This window comes from Hyperolius riggenbachi, chromosome 6, assembly GCF_040937935.1.
Source record: "Hyperolius riggenbachi isolate aHypRig1 chromosome 6, aHypRig1.pri, whole genome shotgun sequence".
Taxonomy (NCBI): Eukaryota; Metazoa; Chordata; class Amphibia; order Anura; family Hyperoliidae; genus Hyperolius; species Hyperolius riggenbachi.
This window is the reverse complement of record NC_090651.1, coordinates 308,659,991-308,677,113: the sequence shown is the minus strand read 5'-3', so window position 1 is coordinate 308,677,113 and position 17,123 is coordinate 308,659,991. Positions and strand designations below refer to the sequence as shown.

Genomic DNA, 17,123 nt, shown 5'->3' with positions numbered 1-17,123 from the left:
TAAAACAGCTGACTTTACCGACCACTCGGCAAAGTCAGCATTCATAAAGCCTCTTTCCGCATGGAAAAATGACACTACCGAGCTGAGTGATAAATCACCGCCTTGTGCGGTGATTATCGGTACAAATGTAGCAAAATGTTCATTCATAAAGATCACCGCAAGCGGTGTGAGGTCGGGAAGTTCCGCTCCCTCTGATGTGGCGATATCAATGTAAATGAATGGAGACACACAGACCTCCCAGGCAGCTGCAGCAGAGCGTAACACGGAGAAATGTATCAACTCGGCAGCTTCCGTGTCTCCGCAAGCCTACCGCCTGTCTACCGCCAGCTTAGCTCGGGGAATCTCCGCACTGCTTCCGCACACGGATACATCTTTATGAATGCCCACCCAGAAGTCTAAAAATCCGCCAGCGGTGTTTTCCCGCACTGATTCTCTTTACCGACAGCCTGTTCATGAATGATAGCCTAAGGGCCCGTTCACACTGCACGCGTTTCCAGCCGCGTTTTGGAAACACGTGCAGGTGGCCGATACGCACGACATCAGACATTGCATAGAGTGCAATGTCTGATGTTCACACTGCATGCGTTCCGGACCTGTGCGGTCCGGGAACGCATGCTGCACGCAGATTTTGCTAAAACGCGTGGCTGTCCCATTCACTTTTCAATGATGGGATCAGCCACGCAACGCACACAAACGCGGATGGCCATGCGTTCGTACGCGTTGCGGTCCGCATGCGTTCCGCACGCATGGCCATCCGCATTTGTGATCTGAACGGGCCCTAAGGGTTTCTTTCACCTCAGTGGAGTGGTCAACAGAGCACCACCGTAACACACTGGTTAGTGAATCAAGCCCAATTTTACCACATTTCCCTTGACTTGCATTAAACATGATTCAAACAAAAACATGTAAAATAATAAAAAAAAATGACAACAAGGGCTACTTCTAATGATTGTCAATCAATTGAGCCTAACATTTCTGCCTGATAAAACAACTACAATAATACATATAGTAAAAATGAGGCCTACAGCACCTTACTTAGATGCCAAATGTCAATGAACATACTTTTTCACTCTCACTTTCAGATTGCTGAATAGTGGAATGGTTAAGGACTCTGTCTCTGACACAAGCAATCTGAGTTCGACTCTTACCTTTTCCTGTTTAGTAAGGCCTCATTCATATTACCCAAAACAAGTGGCAATGCATTCAGAACACAAGCACACACTATCTGCATTGCCATGGATTGCTCTGCTGATCTCAATCATTTAAGTGAACGAGATCAGCAATGAACTTTGCCAAAAATGCATACAGTAGTGTAATAATACACTGCTGCACAGCACACATAGGCCTAGTGCACACCGGAGCGTTTCCGCTGCGGTTTGCGATCCGCTTGTGGGTGCGGATCCGCTAGGGTAATGTATTTCAATGGGCTGGTGCACACCAGAGCGGGAGGCGTTTTGCAGAAACGCATACTCCCGGGCTGCTGCAGATTTTGGATTGCGGATGCGTTTCTGCCTCAATGTTAAGTATAGGAAAACCGCAAACCGCTCTGAAAAACGGCACTTCAGAGCGGTTTGCCAGGCGTTTTTTGTTACAGTAGCTGTTCAGTAACAGCTTTACTGTAACAATACATGAAATCTACTATACCAAAACCGCTACACAAAACCGCAAAACGCTACCTGAAACGCTGCAGAAAAATAAGAAAAAGCAATTCAAAATCTGCTAGCATTTTGCGGATCTGCTAGCGGTTTTTGGTGTGCACTAGGCCATAGGGATTGATTCACAAAACAGTGATAACTGAGTTATCACGCCTAAAAGCTTTGCACATGCAAACATGTGTGCAAGCCATTTTGTGCGAGTGTAGCACGTGCAAAGTTTTAGCACTCGCGCATTAACTTTTACGAGCGTACGGCGTTACGCCATACGCGTGATAAGTCCGCTTTGCACATGAAAACTATGGCGCTTCGCGTGCTAACCTATTAGAGTGTATGCGCAGCATGCCTGTGCTAAGCTGGTTTGCATGCAATGTAATGCACGCAAAACTTTACACGCACAAACTATTGACTTCACGCGAAGTCATTAGTTTACGCACGTAAAGTTTTACGTGCATGATAACACGTGCAGAGCTACTTTTCACAGGCGTGCTATGTGTTAGCACGCTTCTGTGAATCAAGCCCATAGGACTTGATTCACAAAAGCGTGATAACTGGTATCACAGCAGTTATCACGCGAGCTGCCACGCGCAAAGCTTTGCACCCGAACAGTGTTACTTCATGTGATAAGCGAAGGCTATCGCGCGATCATGTGCACGCTTCACGTGAAAAGCGCACGTGATCACGCAATAACCTTCGCACGATCACGTAAAGTAACGTTGTTCGCGCAAAAAGCTTTGCACCCGGCAGCTCGCGTGATAACTGCTGTGATACCGGTTATCACGCTTTTGTGAATCAAGCCCATAGTATGAAAATCAGAAGTGCTCTCTATGCACTTCTGTTGTTTTTGCTGATCACACACCATATGCACTGCCGACAATGCACACAGCAGCACATATGGGGCTTGATTCACTAAACCGTGATTACTCATATCGCATGCAAACCAGCTTAGCACGGGCGTGCTACGCATACGCTCTAATAGGTTAGCACGTGAAGCCCCTTCGTTTTCGCGTGCAAAGCGGACTTAGGCCCCGTTCACATTACAAACGCGGACGGGCACGCATGCGGAACGCGACGCGTACGAGCGCACGCCATCCATGTTTGTATGCGTTGCGTGGCTGATCCCATCACTGAAAAGTGAATGGGACAGCCACGCGTTTTGGCAAAAAATGCGTGCGGCATGCGTTCTCGGACCACACAGGTCATGAACGCATGCAGTGTGAACATCAGACAGTGCACTCTATGCACTGTCTGATGTCGTGCGTGTCAGCCACCTGCACGCGTTTCCAAAGCGCGGCTGGAAAGGCGTGCAGTGGGAACGGGGCCTTATCATGCGTATGGCGTAACGCCGTACACGCTCAAAAGCGTGAGCGCTAAAACTTTGCACGTGCAACATGCGTGCAAAGTGGCTTGCACGCACGTTTGCATGTGCAAAGCTTTTAGGCGTGATTACTCAGTTATCACTATTTTGTGAATCAAGGGGGGAAAAAAGCAAGGTCCACTTACCTGGAACTTCCTCCAGCACCTGGCAGCTAATGTGTCCCTCGCCGCACGTCCGCTGTCCACCTCGCCAGGTTGTCATCTTCTGCGCCTGCGCAAGCGCGCAGCGGCAACGGACAACGGAGCTGTGGCGAGGGACAGATCGGCTGCCAGGGGCTGTAGGAAGCCCCAGGTATTAGTAGATCTTATTTTTTTCCCTCTGACCTATCCTTTAATATTTTTAGGCTAAAAAGAGAAAAACTTTCTTTTAATGCTAAAAAAAATGCTGCTTTTATGCTTCCCACCAGCAAACATAATCTGCAAACATCCTGCCATTTAATCTCGATCTGATTAATAAAATACTAAAGCAGACAACGGAATAGCGCTGTATTTGGGCTGCTTTAGGACAGATCCCAGTCTCACATCATTACCCGCAAGCCACTGATGCTATTGCTAGCTAATAAAGATTGTAGAGAAAAAAAAAACCCGGCGCAGATGTGCATGCCAGTAATTGAAGCTAGCGGAAATGACGTCTTCCTTTTTCCAACATGGCAGACAACGAGGAATCCACATGGAGAGGCTCTGAACAGGAGGCAGATGAGGACATGGAGGGGACGGAGAGTGAAGAGGAGGAGGATGGAGATGACATTATGGAGGAAGACGAGGAGGAAGAGAAGGACGAAGGTCCGCAGAGAGTCTACATGCCGGGGGTGGAGCCGCTGAAGGAAGGAGAGGAGCTGGTCATGGATCATGAAGCCTATATAATCTATCACCAGGCACAGACAGGTACCCACTGATGACAAAATACCAAAACAGACGTATAACTTAACCATTAAGATGCAGCATTGATCAGCGGATCCTGACTTCTAGAGGAAGTTTGTTGAAGATTTGTTCTCGAGTGGGAACATTGATTGCAGTAAAGTTCTCTTTTGTTTTAACTTTATTTCTTAATACTGTACAAAGATCATCATCCAGGTGTATGATTTCTGTCTTATTGTGCTTTTGTACCACCTGATGTGGGTACTTTTGGTTTACTTAAAGTGTACCTGAGACTTAAAGGGAACCAGAGAGAAAGGGGGGGTGAAAAAAGAAAAAGATTTTATACATACCTGGGGCTTCTTCCAGCCCCATAAGCCTGAATCGCTCCCACGCCGCCGTCCTCAGCTTCCTGGATCCGCCGGTACCGGGCCCGTCACTTCCGGCGGACGCGGCCAATTGTCCGCATCACAGGGGCTCCCTCCATACATGTACGCATGCGGCTGCGCAGTAAGCAGCCACATGCGTATCTGTATGGGGAGAGCACACTGTGATGCGGAGAATGGCCGCGTCCGCTGGCCGACTTGCCGACTCGCGGCAATGACGGGACCCGGTGGCGGTGGATTTAGGCAGCGGAGGACGGCGGTGTGGGAGCGATCCGTGCGTATGGGGCTGGAGGAAGCCCCAGGTATGTATATTGCATCCTCTCTGGTTCCCTTTAAGCCTTATCTGCACGATACAATTTTCCATCAGATAGATAGATCTATTAGATAGATCTAATAAGAAATTGCATCGTGTGTAGATGTCCAAATTGTTTCAGATCAATTTTGCAATAGATTTTTCTTTGATAAGTACCCAAAATCTATTGCAATCTGATTGGAGCGGTTAGAAATTATCTAATAGATCTGTGTAATAGATTCGATCTGATGGAAAATTGTACCGTGTAGATAAGGCTTAAAGTGAACCTTAAGTAAAAAAAAAAAGTTTTACTCACCTGGGGCTTCCCTCAGCCCCCTGCAGCTGTCCTGTGCCCTCACAGCCTTGCTCCGATCCTCCTGTCCCCGCCGGCGGCTACTTCCGGTTTCGGCGACAGGCTGGGAACGCGAGTGATTCTTCGCGTTCCCGGTCACAATAGCGCCCACTATACTGCTATTGCGGCAAGGAAGGCCACAATAGCAGTATAGAGGGTGCTATTGTGGCCGGAACGCGATGAATCACTCGTGTTCCCAGCCTGTTGGTGCCTGTTGCCGAAACCGGAAGTAGCCGCCGGTGGGGACAGAAGGATTGGAGCGAGGCTGCGAGGGCATCGGACAGCTGCAGGGGGCTGAGGGAAGCCCCACGTGAGTAAAACTTTTTTTTTTTTTTTTTTTTTGACTTAAAGGAATACTATCGATACGCAAGTGTTCTAAAATGACAGTGTGCAAATAATGTCTAAGTAGCTGTGTAAACATTTTCCTACTTTTCATGTTAAATATCAAAGGCAAAAGCTGTAATTTATTGGAGGGAAGGATTTAGCTATATTGGGACAAATCAATTGCAGAAGGGGTGTCTGCTTCAATGCGCAGCCAGAGTTGCATATCAGACTACAGAAAGCAAATATCAAACTCTGAAAGCAAAAACAGTATGAAAAAGCTGTGACAATTAGTTACATTTCCTCTACTCTCTTCAGACAGGTCAGTCAGAAACACAGGACACAGGAGCTGCAGCTGTTGGGAGCTCTCTTCTCTGTCACACACAGAGCTACACATAGAGTTAATTGATCAAGTGTGAGGGGAATTACCCCTCTCCTCATGGCTCAGTCAGCGGTCAGTTTTGGTGTCAGTAAAGTTTGAATGTATTTTGATAACAGTAAACAAAGTTGCTACTAAAATGTATACACCAGTACTTAGCAGCACTTCCCAAACAATTCCTGTGTCAATTGAAAAAAATATGTGAATCGATAGTATTCCTTTAAGGTTCACTTTAAGGGAACAGGAGGATTTTTACTTACCTGTGTTTCTTCCTGCTCTCTGTAGTCTGTTAGCTCCCATGATGTCCTCCTGCTTTGATCTGCTGTGTTGCTTTAATTTAAAGTCTGTGATCCGGCCAGGTCTGCGGGCTACTCTGCATGTGCTGGTCCACATGCTTCCTCGGTCGCTCTCAATTGGCTAGGAGTGTTCTACATGGCCATAGAAACAAACGAGGAGTCACACAACAGGGCCAGCACACGCACGGTAGCCTGCGACTCAGTTAGTCGTGGACTTTAACAAGGGAGAAAGCAGTACAGCAGAGAAGATTGAGGACACTGAGGGAGCTGACAGAATACAGGGGGATGGAAGAAGCTTTGGTAATTAAAAATCCTCTTGCTTTCTTTGTTTTAGGTGAACTTTTAAGTTGGCGCTAGTCTAGTTTAGGGGATCCAGCAGAAAACCTCATAGGGAACAGTTCTCCAATCGTGTACCATCTTACCGCACAAGGCGTTGTGATTGGCTAAATAGTGTGGGCGTAGTTTACTACAACCAATTGGATACCTAACAGTGTGAGATGGTGTCATCCACCCAATCATGTTAGCTGAATTATCTCTATGTAGTTCTCTGCTGGGTATCCTAAAGTAGACTAGAGACCTGCAAATGTAAAAATGTTTTACTTACCCGGGGCTTCCTCCAGCCCCATAAGCACAGATGCGTTCCTCACCATCCTCCGTTCATCTGCAATTATCCTTGAAAACTGGCTCAGTCAGGTCCAGTCTGGGTTTTCTGCGCATGCGTGGCAGTAGACCCGGACTGGCGCGACTGAGCCAGTTGCCGGGGATGATTGCTCCTAAACGGAGGACGGCGAGGGACATATCCGTGCTTATGGGGCTGAGGGAAGCCCCGGGTAAGTAAACAAAATCTTCACATTTGCAGGTCTCTGGTTTACTTTAAAGTAAACCTGAAATAAGTTTTACAATAGATTCACTTACCTGGGACTTATCCAGCCCCCTGAAGTCATCTTGTCCCCTGCCGGTCCTCAAAAATCCTCCGGTCCCTCGCCACGGCTCAGTTTCTTCACCGCCAACTTAAGTTGACAGCCCTGGTCGCGTAGATTTTGGCTTGCATCCTGCGCAGGTGTAGTCATGTACTTGTACATGTACTTTGTCATTCTTTTCTGGTAACCTCAAACTTTTTTTTTTGTTTTCAGGAGCACCATGTTTAAGTTTTGATGTCATTCAGGACAGCTTAGGAGACAATCGTTCAGATTACCCTCTGACTATGTTCCTTTGTGCTGGTACTCAGGCTGACACTGCGCAAGCCAACAGGTAATATGGTGCTGTGATAGTTCTTGGTTTAATAACATTGGCATGTCATTATGTATTATAAAGAATGTGTATTTATGTAGCGTTTACATCTTCTGTAGCCCTCTTACAGTGTGTATAGTCAAGTCACTAACTGTCCATCAGAAGAGCTCACAATCTAATGCCTACCATAGTCCATCCACCGCCTGAACAGGAAGCAGCCCCCCCCCCCCAATAAAGTTGCATCTGAGCATGGGGGTTGCCCTCTTCAGACGCGATGCGAGACTGTGTTCGGCTGCCGGGTAACTCAGCCGCCTGTCTGACATGATACATGCAGTCTTACCAAACTGCCATTCAGCTGCATGTAAATGTAGCCTCAAAGGTGCTTGTGGCCGGAAGTCTAAACTGCCTGACAAGCACGCAGTTTAGCCTCCCATAGAAAAGTGGCCTTATATTGAAATTAGAAGAGGTTTGCATTAGTACCATGAGACTCATGCATTTGTTAAAAGGGTGCTATAAACATATCGATGCTGCACAAATGTTTGTGGCTGACAGGAAGCTCTGACACTCCCAGTCCTGACAGACTATGTTTCTTTTAGTGTGGAGCTGTATTCATCTGAGAAATTTGTAAAGCTGAACAGAAATGATTGCTTTACTTTCACTTTAAACATTAAACACCTGTATAATGAGTTTTATTGTGCTATAGTTATTACCAGTAAGTAGTAGTTACTAAAGAATGTAAAACGCCTTCAGTTAGTGTTGCCTGTCAGGATCAGCGCATGGCAACACTGGGGAATGAACATTGTACAGATGCATTGGTCTGGTATACCAGAGCATCTCATACTGTCTCTGTAGATGGGAGGAGGGAGAGTGCAATGCATGATGGAGTGGGTGAGGTAAGGAGGGGAATAATGTGTTCCCCTGAGACGATCCACCACTCTGGCGATGTATCTAGCACAGGCATGGGCAAACTTGGCCCTCCAGCTGTTAAGGAACTACAAGTTCCACAATGCATTTGCCTTTATGAGTCATGACTGTGGCCGTAAGACTCCTGCAATGCATTGTGGGACTTGTAGTTCCTTAACAGCTGGAGGGCCAAGTTTGCCAATGCCTGATCTAGTATGTGTACTGGGCTGCTGTACACATGCTAGATTCTTGGCTGACACGACCTTGAACGGTTGAGTTCCATCTAGTGTGTGTACGAGTTTTAAAAACTGGTACACACGTCCAATTTTTATTGGCCAGTGAGTGACCAATTTTATCTCTTTTATGTAGTAAAAAAACTACCTACACAATCTGTTTTATCATAATATTCAAAATCTGTTGGCCTTCATTCTACATGAAAGGTGAAAAACTGGCCAATCAAATCTAATGGTGCCCATACATGGTACAATTTTCGATTAGATATTTTTATTCAATTATTCCGTTAGCTCGAATATGGAGATTTTTCCAACATGTCTGATTGGATTTTTACTGAAAAAAAAAAACGGTATAATCATTCCTTTTTCTTGATAGAAAAAAAACATTCTTTGGTTGAATAAACAGGAAAACCACTTTTTTTTTTTTAATTATTGTACCATGTATGGGCATCATAAGCCAGATCTTTTGGTGTCAGAAATATAATAACTTTACCTGCCTTCTCCCCAACAAATGCAATACGATTTCGGCTTCTATTTCCTTTTCTGGAAAGAGCCTTAATTGGATAAGCTGTTTAGCAAGCTATTTTGCATACGTAACACTTTTTTTTTTTTTTTTTTAACTTGTACCAGAGACAAGCGTTGTTAAAGATTTTTACTTACCCGAGTCTTCCTCCAGCCCCATAAGCACAGATGCGTCCCTCGCCGTCTTCCTGCAGTCCTCTGTTAACCGGCAATTAATTCCGGTATTCAGCTAAGTGACGTCAGCAGGGGGACTTCTGCGCAAGCACAGAAGACTTCCGGCTGACAACACTGAGTCAGACTGGACCCGACTGAGCCGAATACCGGGGGCTGATAGCAGCTTGATGAAGGACTGCAGGAGGACGGCGAGGGATGCATCCATGCTTATGGGGCTGGAGGAAGCCCCAGGTAAGTAAAAAATCTTCAAGAACGCTCGTCTTGGGGTCACTTTTTAAGACTTTTTCTTAGTAGGGCTAGCTCTATATGTACCTATGTTTGCCTCGTGTCACTTCATGTACGCTTTAATTCTGATGAAGGTAAATGTGTTCTTCAGGTTGCTGGTAATGAAGATGCACAACCTGCATCGTACAAGCAAAGAGAAGAAAGAAAAGAAGGAAGGGTCTGATTCGGAGAGCAGTGAGAGCGAAGATGAGGAAGATGAAGAGGAGAAGAAACCTCAGTTGGAGTTGGCAATGGTTCCACACTATGGAGGCATTAACCGTGTTCGGGTAAATTGCAGTTAGCTTTTCTGCTTCCTTTGTTCACCTGCAGTGATGAAAAACTGACTACTGACACTGGGTGCTTTATACCATTTACCAAGCAAAGAGACCACTGCATTTTTATTAGATCAGATAAGGGTCTGTATAGGGGTTCAAGGCATCTTCCTTCCTTTTTTTTTTTAAATATATATGTCTTAAAACTGAGTCATGTGCTTTTCCAGGTCCCTCTTCTATAACTCAGCAGCCCTCTTTATATAGTCATCTGCTTGTGTTTGATACAGAGAACAGGCATCCTGGTCCAGCACTAGGTCACCGCTGTTAGCAGGAGCTGCTGTTAAAAGCAGTAAACAACTTGCACAAGCCGAGGGCAAATTGTGAAGTCCTTTAAAATGAAAAGAACAACATTTTTAGCACCCAGGGCATCTCAATAGCACATGAAAGAGAACCCGAGGTGGGCTTCTGACAATGCTATCTGCACACAGAGGCTGGATCTGCCTATACAGCCCAGCCTCTGTTGCTATACAGTTCCCCCTAGGTTCCCCCTGTGCTCTGCTGGCCCCCATAAATCACAGCTGCGCTGTTGACACGCAGCGGGCTGTGTTTAGATCTGCAGCTTTCACTCTCGCCGCTCTCTTCCAGAACCCCCCCCCAACCCCTGCATAGCTCCGGTCCCTGCCCGCGTCCCTTCCCTCCAATCAACGGGGAGGGAAGGGATGCGGGCGGGGACCAGAGCTATGCAGGAGGCAGGGGGAGCAGCAGACTGACACTACACAGGTAAACACAGCCAGCTGCGACACGCTGCGTGTCGACAGCGCGGCTGTGATTTATGGGGGACAGCAGAGCACAGAAGGAACTTAGGGAGGAACTGTATAGCAACAGAGGCTGGGCTGTATAGGCAGACCCAGCCTCTGTGTGCAGATAGCATTGTCTCTTTAAAATGCATGCCAACAACGGGCTGTTTTCATAACATTTTTGCAGTAAAAAAAATATTGGAGGGAAAATACAGCAACGGTATTTTAGACTTTTGTGTGCTAATTCATAAAAATGTTTACACTTGCGATAAAAGGTCGGGGAATTCCCGCACTAAACTGGCAGTGCTGCCTGAGTTGATACATTTTCTCTGTGCAGAGACAGTTACAATAAACGAAGGCAGCCCCAACTTCCCTTTAGATGTGCATTTTTTTTTCAACCTCCCTGGCGGTAAGCCCGAGCTGAGGTCGGGCTATGCCGCCGGGAGGCACCGCTCAGGCCCCGCTGGGCCGATTTGCATAATTTTTTTTTTGTTACACGCAGCTAGCACTTTGCTAGCTGCGTGTAACCTCCGATCGCCGCCGATCCGTCGCGCCGCTTGGCTGTTATCCGCTGGCTTATCTCCTTTTCTAAACAGCCGGTATTCTCTGTCCCAATTCCGCTTGCTCTAATCTTTATGAATTGACATTAGTGACATGTGTTGAGATAATCACCGCACAAGGCGGTAATTTCCCCGCACTGCTCAGTAATGTCAGCTTTTCATGCGGAAACAGCTTTTATGAATTGACACTTTGCTAAATGGTCGGTAAAGTCAGCTGTTTCTATTTATTGTATTTATAAAGCACCAACATATTACGCAGCGCTGATTTGAGCATTACCGCATGCGGGAATGCTTTATGAATAGAGGCCATAGTGTCTCATTATTAAGAGAAAAAATTTTTTTTACCGTTTTTTTCTTTTTACATTAAACATTAGCAGAGGTTTTATTAGCCTAATTCAGTGGGCCTGCAGGACCAGTAGAGGTTTCAAGCAGCTAATTGTTTTATGCCACGCATTATCAAGAAGTAAACAATACCCAATACCTTTCATCAGAGGGGGCAGCTTCAAAGAGTTTATCCAGAGGGAAGGTGTGAAGATAGCATCCGTGACTTCTGTTAATAAGAACAGCTAGAAGGGGAGCGGGAAACATGGCTATTAGAAACCAGGAGAAATTCCAAGGAGAAAAGGGTGTTTAATTCCCTTTGACATATGGGGTACCATAGTCATAGTTGCAAGGGAGGATTTTTTTTTGGGGGGGGGGGGGGCTCAAGGCATTGCAGCTTAGTGCAATAGAAGATTGTGTCTTAGTAACATTCTATTGTAACATTAAAGTGAACCCGATGGGAGAGGTATGTGGTGGCTGCCATATTTATTTCCTTTTAAGTAATACCAATTGCATCCTGCTAATCTTTTTGGCTGCAGTAGTGTCTGAATCACACGCCTGAAACAAGCATACAGCTAATTCAGTAAAACTTCAGTCAGAAACATCTGCATGCATGCTTGCTTGTTTTAGGGTCTATGAAACCGTGCAACGCAGCGGTTTGGTCGATTTTCAATAGATTCACTAGGATAGTGATAACTACTGTAACTGTATTTAGGGAGAATCGGCGTGAAATTTAATAGAAATCTACCGATTCGCAGCTTAGCACTGTTCGATGCAGTGCAACACTACGGCCCATCGCGTGATATCGTCTATCCAGTGTGATCGACCAATTTGATGGATTTCGGCTGAAAGTAAATCAGGGCAGCAGTTGGGGCATTGATTTCTAGCAGATCTGAGCAGTGATCGCATATGTTGGATATCAACAGGAAAAATGGATGTGTATGGCCACTTTTATTAAATTGCCACCTCCAGTAAGACCATTGTCTCTTGGCACTAATGCTGTTATGCTGCATTTACTGACACAATTACTAGTCTGTACTTTTCTTGTTATTTAAATGCTAAAATACAGTGATAAAAGCAGAGTTTTCTGTGAGTTTGCTAAGCAAGTAGAATTGCGTAATGCTGTTTACCATTCAGATGCAGCTCATGAATAAATTCCATGAAGATTACACAACAAAACCTAAATACTTTATCCCCTGCGACTCCTGAGTTCTGACACATCCAGGCTTATTTTGTGACAGTCAGATTTCTCCTGACACTCGGGATTCACTTTCTTGTAAATCTCTAGAAAGGGTTTCAGAAATGTAATTTAGTGCCTTGGAACTTAGCAAAATGACAGGCTGTACGTAATGCAGACACATCAGAGTCCTCCTCTAAGCCCCAACACTGAAACACTCTAATTTTTAAATCTAAAGTTTACCAAGGAGGATCAGTTTTGACCTTAACTAGAATGTCTGTAATTGTAAATATGCCAACACAGATACACACCTGGGGGGGCAGCAGCGGTGGCGCTAGGTGGGCAAGCAGTAGATCTCTCCCCCAGGAGTGCTGCTAAGGTTTTTGTGTCCCCAAACTGCACATAATTTGCGGCCTGTCACCCCCACCCCTCCTCCCCTCAGTCAGAGGCCTTTTTTTCCCATAATACAGTAGATGGCCAAAGGTGTCTGTCCACCCAGAAAAAAAAATAGGTGGCCCTCCAGTATTAGTATACAATGGTGCACCTAGTGTGTCCCTAGTATAGGTAGCCACCCCCACTTTAGGTAGCCATAGGTGTGTCCCGCCCACTATGAGGCATTGATGTCTGTGGGAATATGTAGCTTCCTGTTGCTTCCTCATCCCCATCACTCACAGAACTGCAGGTCAGCAGACCCAGAGAGGAGAGGTACGCTTCGAATGCAGAAAATGAACCATGACATCACATTGGCATCTGAGGTGTACTTTGTGTTCACTGCGCCGCTCTCCCCTCTTTTCACCTTGCTGCTGATCTGAGGTTTGTGTGTGAGTGACGGGGAGGCAGCGGTGGTCAGACAGACAGAGTGGCCCTTGCAGTATGGGAGGCCCCCCAAGTGCCTGCTTGGTTTGCCTGGGCCAAGCTGCACCCCTGCTCTCTGATCAGATTCAGAGACAGATCTGTCTAATGGTCGATCTAGTAACAGATCAAGTAATGTATGGCCACCCTAAAGTGGACCTGAACTCTTGCTCAGGACAGAAGGAAAACAGAGAGAAATGCACCTTGTATGTATTTAGAGAGTTTAGCCTGTCTGATCCTCTTATCTTTAACTAATAACAACTTTAATTTGATCTCTTGGCAGTGTCAGCTGGCGCCTTAGCAACGCAGCTAATTTGTAAACACAAGATGTTCTGTCTGCTTCCATGAAAGCAGGAAGTAGAAATACTGCAGATTTAAAGGACAACTGAAGTGAGAGGGATATGCAGGCTGCCATATTTATTTCCTTTTTAGCAATATGAGTTGCCTGGTAGTAATGTCGATTCTCTGCCTCTAATACTATTAGCCATAGCCCCTGAACAAGCATGCAGCAGATCAGGTGTTTCTGACGTTATTGTCAGATCTGGGCAGATTAGCCGCATACTTGTTTCTGGTGTGATTCAGGCACTACTGCAGCCAAATAGATCAACAGGGCTGCTAGGCAACTGGTATTGTTTAAAAGGAAATAAATATGGCAGTCTCCATATTCTTCTCACTTTAGTAACCCTTTATTGCAGGATTTGTATCAGCTGTAACAAACATTTTTCTTTAAAGGTCATTATGCTGATGCTTATCTTTTAGGGCTTGTTTCACACTACAAGAGCTTTTCTAAGCGCTTTATGATTTTAAAAGCTCTGGCTAATGTTATCCTATGTGAGTGTTCACACTGGAGTGATGTGATTTTGTAAAAGAAAAACCATAGCATTGCATTAGCAAGAGCTTTTTAAAATCTGTAGCGCTTAAAAAGCTCTTGTAGTGTGAAGCCCTTAGAACAGAGAGGAAGTTCTCAGTTCAGGTTGCTGCACATACATGTTGGAACCTTGCTTTGCTTTTATGATTATCTTAACAAATGTAAATTAAACGAAGCATTGCAGACATGTTAGTCCACTTTGTAATGCTGCCATTTATGCACTGCTTCCTAGCTTTGAACCAGTCTGTTCTGTCGACAGGTCTCTACTCTGCTGGACACCCCGGTGGCTGCAGTGTGGTCAGAGAAGGGGCAGGTGGAAATCTATGACCTGCGGAAGCAGCTGGAAGCCGTATCAGACTCTCAGACTCTGGCTGCTTTCCTGAAAGATGATCAAGACAAAATCAAGCCAGTCTTTTCCTTCTCTGGTCACATGACTGAAGGCTTTGCCATGGATTGGTCCACAAAATCTGCAGGTAGGAGAAAGGAAACCTTATCAGAGTGCATTTAATGTCAGGTAGACTGTCAAACACATTCAGCTACTCCAAAGCAAACCTTTTCCTTTAAAAGAATACCAAGGTGAAAATAAACTGATGAGATGAGCAATCTATCCTAAAAGACTTTTAGCTATCCCACAGTTGTATTTTATATTAACCACTTTACCCCCAGCGGTACGGATTTCTCCGTCCCTTTTTCTACCCTGTTACCACCAAGGGACGGAGAAATCCGTACCTGACGCCACTGTCCGCGCTCGCGTGCGCTCACCGCTCGCTCGTCCGCGCCCTCGCCTGGAGATCAATAAACGGGAAAAACCTTTCCCGTTCGTTGATCTAAGCCCCTCGCAATGATCAGCTGCTTCTACGAGAAGCAGCACGATCATTGTGAAAAAAAAAGTTGCCCAGTCTCCCTGAACTTCCTGCAAGCATACTTCCTGGACGCTTGCAGGTCGCATAAACAAAAACTCACTGTTAATTACCTCCCATACGCCCCATTTTTTTTTTTTTAATTAAAAAAAAAATAAATAAAAAAATACATAAATAGTTACCTTAGGGACTGAACTTTTTAAATATTTATGTCAAGAGGGTATAACACTGTTACTTTATAAACTACGGGCTTGTAATTAGGGATGGACACAAAACTGAAAAAAATGCACCTTTATTTCCAAATAAATTATTGGCGCCAAACATTGTGATAGGGACATAATTTAAACTGTTTTATAACTGGGACAAATGGGCAAATACATTTCATGGGTTTTAATAACAGTAGCATGCATTATTTAAAAACTATAAAGGCCGAAAACTGAAAAATAATAAAAAAATTTCCCAAATTTTTCCCTTTTTTTCCATTAAAACACATTTTAGAATAAAATAATTCTTGGCATAATGTCCCACCTAAAGAAAGCCTAATTGGTGGCGAAAAAAGAACAAGATTTAGTTCATTTCATTGTGATAAGTAATGATAAAGTTATAGACGAATGAATGGAAGGAGCACTGAAAGGTGAAAATTGCTCTGGTGCTCAAGGGGTAAACCCCTCAGTGATGAAGTGGTTAAAATCTACTTACTTTTTTTTTTTACTGTTTTAATATCTCTACTCAAGGACACATTGAAGTAGGCCGGAACTAATATCTATGAACTATTGACCCTTTGTATCTCATTCCTGCTTTTAGAAGCCATTTTCTGCCAGGAAAGAGTTCTATGGCTGTAATTCCTTATCAGTGAGGTTTATGCTCTAGTTCATCAGGTGCCAACTGGACAGAAACTGTCACTTGTGTTTGATATATTTAACTCTTCAGGCAGAGAAAGAAAAAAGGAATACAGCCTAGTTATTTGCAGGGCTGTTAAAGGGAACCTAAACAGAGAGAGGTATGGATGTTTCCTTTTGCACAATACCAGTTGCCTGGCAGTCCTGATCTCTTTGGCTGAAGTAGTGGCTGAATCACACACCTGTAACAAGTATGCAGCTAATGCAGTCTGACTTCAGTCAGAGCAGCTGATCTGCATGCTTGTTCAGGTGCTGTGGCTGAAAGTATTAGAGACACAGGATCAGCAGGAGAGTCAGGCAACTGATATTATTCTAAAAGGAAAAATCCATCTCCTTCTCAGTTTAGGTTCCCTTTAAGTCTGAGTTGGAGCAATGTTTGAGGAACTGGAGTCCATGGTTTGACAAACTGAGTTGGATATTTTCAACACCAAAACATGCGAGCAAGCATAACTAGGTAACTAATGTTACTCTAACTGCCATAGTAGGCTAGGGGGGGGAAGGTCACCGACCTGAAACAAAATGCTACAACCAATGCAAGAAAACTAGAAATCCCCCCCCCCCCCCCCCCCCCCCGTTATAGTAAAAACTTAGGATGAGCAAACTACAAAAATTCAGGATGTCAAGAAAAATACAAAAGATCTATATTGAAAGCCAACTTCAATTTAAGAACAATTAAAAACAAGGCAGCCAGACCTGGGCCATAGGCCCCTAATAGTACAATATTAAATGCAAAACCCTGTGCAAAGGATAATGATCATATATATGGCTCACCCAGCGGTCTCTGCGAACAAAAGTATCAAACAGTGCCACAATGGAATACTGAAAATAAAATGATAAAGTGGAACTGTGCCGCAGAGAAAATTCCCCTAGAGAGTCACATGCATGCACATATAAATAATATACACTCTCAAAATATTGCAGCTACTGTAACAATAAGGTTCTAGTGCAAATCAGCAAATATACAACCAGTGAAATTCATTATAATATAGAGACATAAGGTAGTGATATAATATAGAGGTAGTACATGAATGAATAAATGAGAATGAGGTAGATCCATAGAAGTGAATAGCCGCATAAGGTAAAAGAACGCTGCATAAGATATACACACAGTAGGTGAATAAGTGTAAAGTAAAAGACAATAGCAGCAAGAAAGAGAGAGCAGCAGCGCAGGGCTCACCTAATACAGTCAATGAAAGGTCTCAGGGCTAGCTGCAGTGGCGCTGCCCACGCCGTCCTACTAGTTCCGCCGAAGCTGCGAGGGGACCCCCTTTCCATGCACAT

The 17,123-nt window shown here is 44.8% G+C and overlaps 1 protein-coding gene across 1 annotated transcript in view; it reads left to right on the top strand.

The window, feature by feature from the left end:
- The first annotated feature begins 3,665 nt into the window (after positions 1 to 3,665).
- The window catches only part of GRWD1 (glutamate rich WD repeat containing 1), a 31,151-nt gene continuing 17,693 nt past the window's right edge, over positions 3,666 to 17,123 (top strand). Inside the window, exons 1-4 of the mRNA XM_068241302.1 lie at positions 3,666 to 3,914; positions 7,044 to 7,161; positions 9,349 to 9,523; positions 14,343 to 14,556. Coding sequence (XP_068097403.1) covers positions 3,677 to 3,914; positions 7,044 to 7,161; positions 9,349 to 9,523; positions 14,343 to 14,556 — 745 coding nt within the window. The 5' untranslated portion in view covers positions 3,666 to 3,676. The remainder of the gene's footprint in view (positions 3,915 to 7,043; positions 7,162 to 9,348; positions 9,524 to 14,342; positions 14,557 to 17,123) is intronic.